This window comes from Haliaeetus leucocephalus, unplaced genomic scaffold (genome assembly GCF_000737465.1).
Source record: "Haliaeetus leucocephalus isolate CR32 unplaced genomic scaffold, Haliaeetus_leucocephalus-4.0 Scaffold339, whole genome shotgun sequence".
Classification (NCBI taxonomy): domain Eukaryota; kingdom Metazoa; phylum Chordata; class Aves; order Accipitriformes; family Accipitridae; genus Haliaeetus; species Haliaeetus leucocephalus.
Genome location: NW_010972775.1, coordinates 9,118,575 through 9,124,574, shown reverse-complemented (window position 1 = coordinate 9,124,574; position 6,000 = coordinate 9,118,575). Strand labels below are relative to the sequence as shown.

The window sequence follows — 6,000 nt, the reverse complement described above, 5'->3', positions numbered from 1 at the left end:
GCGGGGCGGGGCGGGGCGGGCGGCGGCAGCGGCCCTGGGAGGGACCCTTGACAGCCAGCCTTCCCCTCCGCAGGCGCTGCCGGCGGGCCAGCGCCGCTGCTGGCGCTCACGGTGGCGCTGCGGACGCTCAACTGCTTCCTCGTCCAGACCAGCTTCGTCCCGGACGAGTACTGGCAGTCGCTGGAGGTGGCGCACCGCATGGTCTTCAAATATCCTTCGCGGCCCCCCCGCTCGCTGCCGCCATCGCTTCCTGCGGGCCGGGGCCGGGGCCGGGGCCACACACACACACACATCACCGCCCCTGCGTGACCGGAGGGTCGCGGCCGCGGCGCCCTGAGCGGGAGGAGCGCTCGGGTAGGGATTGCCAGGGCAGTAAGGCGTTAGCTGGACCAGTAACAAAATCCCCACTGCTTTCGGCCAGGAGGGGAAATGTCTCGACCCGGGCAAGTCTGAGAATAACACAGCTCGAAGGAAAACTTTTGTTTCAGCTGTTTATGATCCATCCTTAATACTAACAATTATGGGTACCTGACTTGGGAATGGGCAAATGGCTTAAGGGGCTACTCGTACCCACTGATCTTTGCGGGCATCTACAAGGCTTTACAGCTGCTGGCTAAGGATGATGTTCACCTGCTGGTGAGTATAATTAAAAAAAGCACACCCGCTATTCAATTTAAAAGCACTGTATTTAAATTCAGGGTATTTTTATCGTTGTCCAGGTAAAATACAAAGCCTTGAATCTGGCAGTTGGAGATGTATTAGCACAGAGACCTCACCGAAGTGTTTCGCATGGGTGCAGAACTTGGTCGTAGACCTCCAGTCACGGTACCGATGCCTGTGACTGCAGAGGATTATTCTTGGCCTCCATCAATCTCCTTGAGTTTCATACTGACGTCCTTTGCCACTACATCGTAATTGCTCACTGGTTCAGCTTTCCAAACTGTTTAATAATGTATATTTCTACTAAACGCAGCAACAACAGCCCCTTTTGACTTCTGTTGATGAATGGCAAAGAATTCTACTCTCAATTTGCAGTCAGCTGAACTTTAGACTTTCTTTGTTTTGGCAAAAATACTAGTCATAATAAAACACTTTTTAAAAATCATAAACAGCTATAGAGAATATTCACTAATTGACTATTTTCAGGTCTGAACAATTGTTCACTAATTCAGTAGTCCTCTCTTCAAACTTGGAATTTAACAGGTTTGTTGCAAGTAAAATTTTCTCTCTGCTTATATAGATATGGGTCCCTAGACTTGCACAGGCAGTGCTGGCAGCTTTTGCTGATGTGAAGCTTTACTCATTAGTGCAACACCTTGAAAATGCAGAAACAGCAAAGTGCGTGGTGAGTCTCAGCCTTTAAAAAAATTTTATGCATGTTAATAAACACTGTTTGTTGTAGCGTGTTTACAGCAAAATGATGTCACACCTTGAAGAATTACCACCTTTGTTTAAAACTACAGAATTTGTTTTAACATTTCTCCCTGTGCATCCTGTTGTTCGTAATTATTTTCAGTACTTCTGTCAGCTGTGTTCCTGGTTTACATGGTATTCCTGTACCAGAACTCTAACAAACACCATGGAGACTCTTCTTACCATTTTTGCTCTTTCCTACTATCCGATAAAAGGTTCCAAGATGGGGAGCAGGTGAGAAACTTCCTACTAACAGTACTGATAATTTTTGGCTTGGGATAACACCAATCTACTGATACTGTTTAAAATGCTAATTTTTATCTTAAAATGTAAGGCAACCAAACCCACCTCATTCATGTACCAAGAGCTCTAGATCATGGAAGGAACAGCAGTTGTGGTATTTCCTCTAAAAAATTTTCTGAAGCCATGATATAGCTGGTATGTGAAATTACTATTCTCCAGCTCCCTTATGCAAAGTATCGCTTTATGGGAAACTTTAGTTTAAACTTTAAAGGACTGGAATTTGTGGTAACTTGGGAAAAGATAACAAAAGCTTGCTTGGATTCAGATATAGGTGAATTTGTGGTCATGACTTTCTTTACCAGCTATGTATTTTAAAGCAAGCATGTGATTCTAGTTAGCAACTCCATTGCTAATAAAGCAACTATATAGTTGGCAGCCTTCCAAGCAAAACAGAGTATCTGCACTGAGAGAATCCAAGTTGCCTGCAGCATGAAGAACTTTGTCAGAGACATGACAGTATTTATATTGTTGAAATGTCACCGTCTGCAAAAGAATTGACCAAACCTTTTGATAAACTTCTGTTTTTCTTATGTTCCCTCATTCTAGTTGCAAATATTTAGCTTTGATAGCACTTGCAATTGTTATTCGTCCTACTGCTGTCATCCCATGGATACCTTTAGTCTTCAGTCATTTTTTGCAAGAACAGAGGAAAGCAGACCTTATCCTACACAACTACATTCCAGTTGGGTAAGTTCTTTCTGAATTTAAAATGTGACTGCGCACAGCTGTATCTTAAGATTGATTTTAGCACCACAAAGGCAGACAACCCAAAAAAGCTGATTTCACGTAAAAAAACAAGGGGAAAAAAAAAAAGAGTTCTTTTGCAAAAGTTTAAAGAGAGGTATGGTTCCTTCAAATTAATGCATATGATGCAAAAAGCACTAGGAGAGATTTCATGAGGGGGAGACATGAACAGCATTCCAGCTTAATCTAGGATTGTGCCAAGGGTTCTAAGTGATGGCAACTGGCTGCTGTAAAATGGCCATGAGTATGGGTAATCTCAAAAAAGATTAGGAATCAGGGAGTTTTGATAGCTATTTGGAGAAGAGTAGAATCTGATACAAAAGCAACTCAGGCAATATCAAGTGCAACCCACTTTCCATTTTTGCAGATTGGTCACAGTAGGAACCTCTTTAATAATTGACCGTGTGTTTTTTGGTGAGGTAAGTTGTTTTAAACTTGACTTATAAGAAAAAGGTTGGGTTTAAGCATTTTAACATGGACGGATGTTTCAGACTTCTCTGTTATTTCTGTGACTGTGCCTGGCCTATGATCTCTAAATACATCCTAAGCCATAAACCCTTAAACGCCGACTTCTCAGTTATTTTAAATGACAGACTGTTACTTTAAAGTCAGCATGCTCAGCTCTCAATAAATCAATAGTTATCAACAAACTGCAAAACTTACATACTGCTGTGTTAACTGCTAAACATAGGAAGTCTCTGATGAGTCTTAGTAGAAAACAGAAATATGAATGAAAATTAAGGCCAGTGATGACTGTGTAATTCAATTTAGCTGTTGGTTTTCACTTTCGATTTGTATTTAACACTGCCCACCCCCACCCCCTGAATCTCCCAGTGGGTACTGGTTCAGCTGAACTTCTTGAAATTCAACGTGCTGCAGAATTTGGGAACGTTTTACGGATCTCATCCTTGGCATTGGTACTTCACTCAGGGACTACCAGTCATCTTGGGTACCCATCTGCCTTTCTTTATTCATGGCTGTGTGCTGGCACCAAAAAGGTATCGCATCTTTCTAATGGCAGTGATTTGGACAGTGTTGGTATACAGGTAATTTCTCCTAAGTGTAACTACTGTCTTTCACTGGTTGTGTTCTTTTCAAAGCTCATGTCCTCTCTAGAACAAAAAAGCATAGTATTCAGGTTAAGTGATAGAAAACTTTAAACTATTCAAACGCTCCAAGAAATGCAGTCAATTATACAACACTTTCTAGAATTTTATGTAATGCTACTTCTTCTATCTTTACCAAACAAATTTTTAGAATTGATCAGACCCTTAAAGTAATTCAGCATGAAATTCAATGGAAAATGAAAAACAGCACTCAAATCACCTACCAGGTGTTTAAGCAACAATAGAACTAGTTAGAAAACTGTACATACTAGATGCCTGTTAATGAAAATACCATTTCATTTAGTTCTTTAATACATCCCCAGTAAGATCAGAAGTTCTTAGGCCTCTAAAACTTACTCCATTCACAAGTCTATGCACAGTTCTTAACATTTATCATAGGACTGTATGTCTCATTTTGAGAAATAGAAGAAAAGGTAAGCTCTTTCTAAAGCATCAGAATTAACTGTAGATTAAATGAGACACCTTCAGACAAGAAAAGATACAGCAAATTAATAAATATTAAGTAATAAATGGTGTTGGACTACAATAGTAACAGAATATAGCAAAACAGTACTGAGGCCACAAATGCCACCTCTTCTTCAGTCCAACTCAAAACTGGATGTAACTCTACTGGTTTTATGCCCTTTTTTTAATCTCCCTTAGTCTTCTAAGAACCTGTTGGATTCCCATGACACAAGTCTTGTGGTAATCCCCAAAAAAGCCTCAAAAGTTGGCATGGGAAATTGTGTAAAGTTGTATTACCAGAGGTGAGTTGTTACTCTGTTAGATACAAATGTGTACTTGAATCTTAGCTTCTCATCCATACTTTTTATTGTGTTTTGTTACAGAAAGCAACGTGGTGAAGTACTAGCTAAGTTGTATCTAGTAGTCATAGAATCAGACCACTTAATTGCTAAAGTAGTAGCCAGGTACTTTTATTAGTGCTTGGTTTAAACTGACCAAATAGTCTTAATTTGAGTGTACTCATTATGTTCTTAAGAAGGGACAGTTTGGATTTTTACTCTAAACTGCTTCAATGCCAGAAGCTTTTTAGTACGTGCAAGTGTTTTTCTTCCATGCTCTAAAACACATTTTATCAACAGAACTGATGCATTTAACTTTCTTGCTGTAGTATTACATCTGTTTTATTACAGCACGCTGAGCCATAAAGAATTCAGGTTCATCTATCCAGTACTGCCATTTTGCATGGTTTTTTGTGGTAAGCATTGGTTTCAAATGTCTTGCAATCTTCCCTGTATATAATTTTTACCTAAACAGAGACTGTTAATAGTCAGTGTAGGTATTTGACAAAGGAGTCTTAGAACTAGCCTAACCCTCTCTTACAGCTAGGAGAAAAAGAAGACAAGGAAAAAAAAAAAAAAAAGAGGAACAGCAAGAGACTGAAACACAGATGGAGAATCCTCAGCATGGATAAAAGTACTTCCTGCAAAAAATATGAAAATTGCCTCAGTAACTCATAACTTCTTAGCAATGCCACCCTTACAGTGAATTTTGTTCCTTGGCTCCTTTGTAGTATTTTTCCACCTGGTTCTCTCAAATATGCCTGACAAATGCCTTTGAGTATGCAACAAAAAAATTAGTATTCAAAACCTAAAATTATCCTTTCCTAGATTCAGGTGAGTTAGCAGATGATGATATATCTGCTCTTGACCAACCACCAGCTGGAGGCTACTTCCCATAGAAGTTTTAGAACAGTTAATGTGATAGCTTTTTCCTTCAGCTATAGTAAGGGGAGTTTGTTAAAACAGGAGTAAGGTCCCTGAATTAACGTGGTTAACTTAAAAATTAATTAAAGAGAACGTGTCCACAGTTTAAACTGGAAAGCATATTGCTTTTACTAACAAAGATTTTTCTGATACTGTAACTGGCACTTGTAGAGTATTAATTTCTCTTTTTTCTCCTGTTTTGTGTTTTTTTTCTTTTAAACACAGAAGAGAGCCTAATAAGGAAGTGGTTTATATTTTACAAAAGTAGGAATTAACTACAATAGTCTATAGGAAAAGTAAAACCATGATGTCAAGTCTAGTATGCTGAAAAGTTGCAAAGGAAAAATTAAAACCTCTGGAACATGAAGCTGTATAGTTTTAGTTTAAATACAAGTCCAAAACAGATGAATAAATGAAAATTGTAATTTACTTGTGTTTAGACTAGCAAAACAGGTTAAAGAAAATCTTGTTTCAGTAATTTTGCTCTCAGATCAGATACGTAATATGTCTTGGCTTAGTTCAATAGCAGGTTTAAGATGAACCAGTTCTACCTCACATGCAGAAAAATTCTAATCAGACCACTATTTTTTGTTAATATCCCTCCCTCCTAACTTCCATGTCTATAAGGGAATGAGGTTAACTACACAATTTATCAAGAACTAATTATCATCTGTTTGGATACTTTAGTAAAGAAAAAAATGACAAAA

At 39.0% G+C, this 6,000-nt stretch overlaps 1 protein-coding gene across 1 annotated transcript in view; it reads left to right on the top strand.

Annotated features, from left to right (window-relative positions):
* Nucleotides 1-6,000, top strand: part of PIGB (phosphatidylinositol glycan anchor biosynthesis, class B) — a 13,026-nt gene that overhangs the window by 3,585 nt on the left and 3,441 nt on the right. Inside the window, exons 4-11 of the mRNA XM_010572278.1 lie at nucleotides 74-206; nucleotides 516-636; nucleotides 1,241-1,345; nucleotides 1,517-1,647; nucleotides 2,263-2,403; nucleotides 2,828-2,879; nucleotides 3,295-3,506; nucleotides 4,721-4,785. Of these exons, the coding sequence (XP_010570580.1) occupies nucleotides 74-206; nucleotides 516-636; nucleotides 1,241-1,345; nucleotides 1,517-1,647; nucleotides 2,263-2,403; nucleotides 2,828-2,879; nucleotides 3,295-3,506; nucleotides 4,721-4,785 (960 nt within the window). The remainder of the gene's footprint in view (nucleotides 1-73; nucleotides 207-515; nucleotides 637-1,240; nucleotides 1,346-1,516; nucleotides 1,648-2,262; nucleotides 2,404-2,827; nucleotides 2,880-3,294; nucleotides 3,507-4,720; nucleotides 4,786-6,000) is intronic.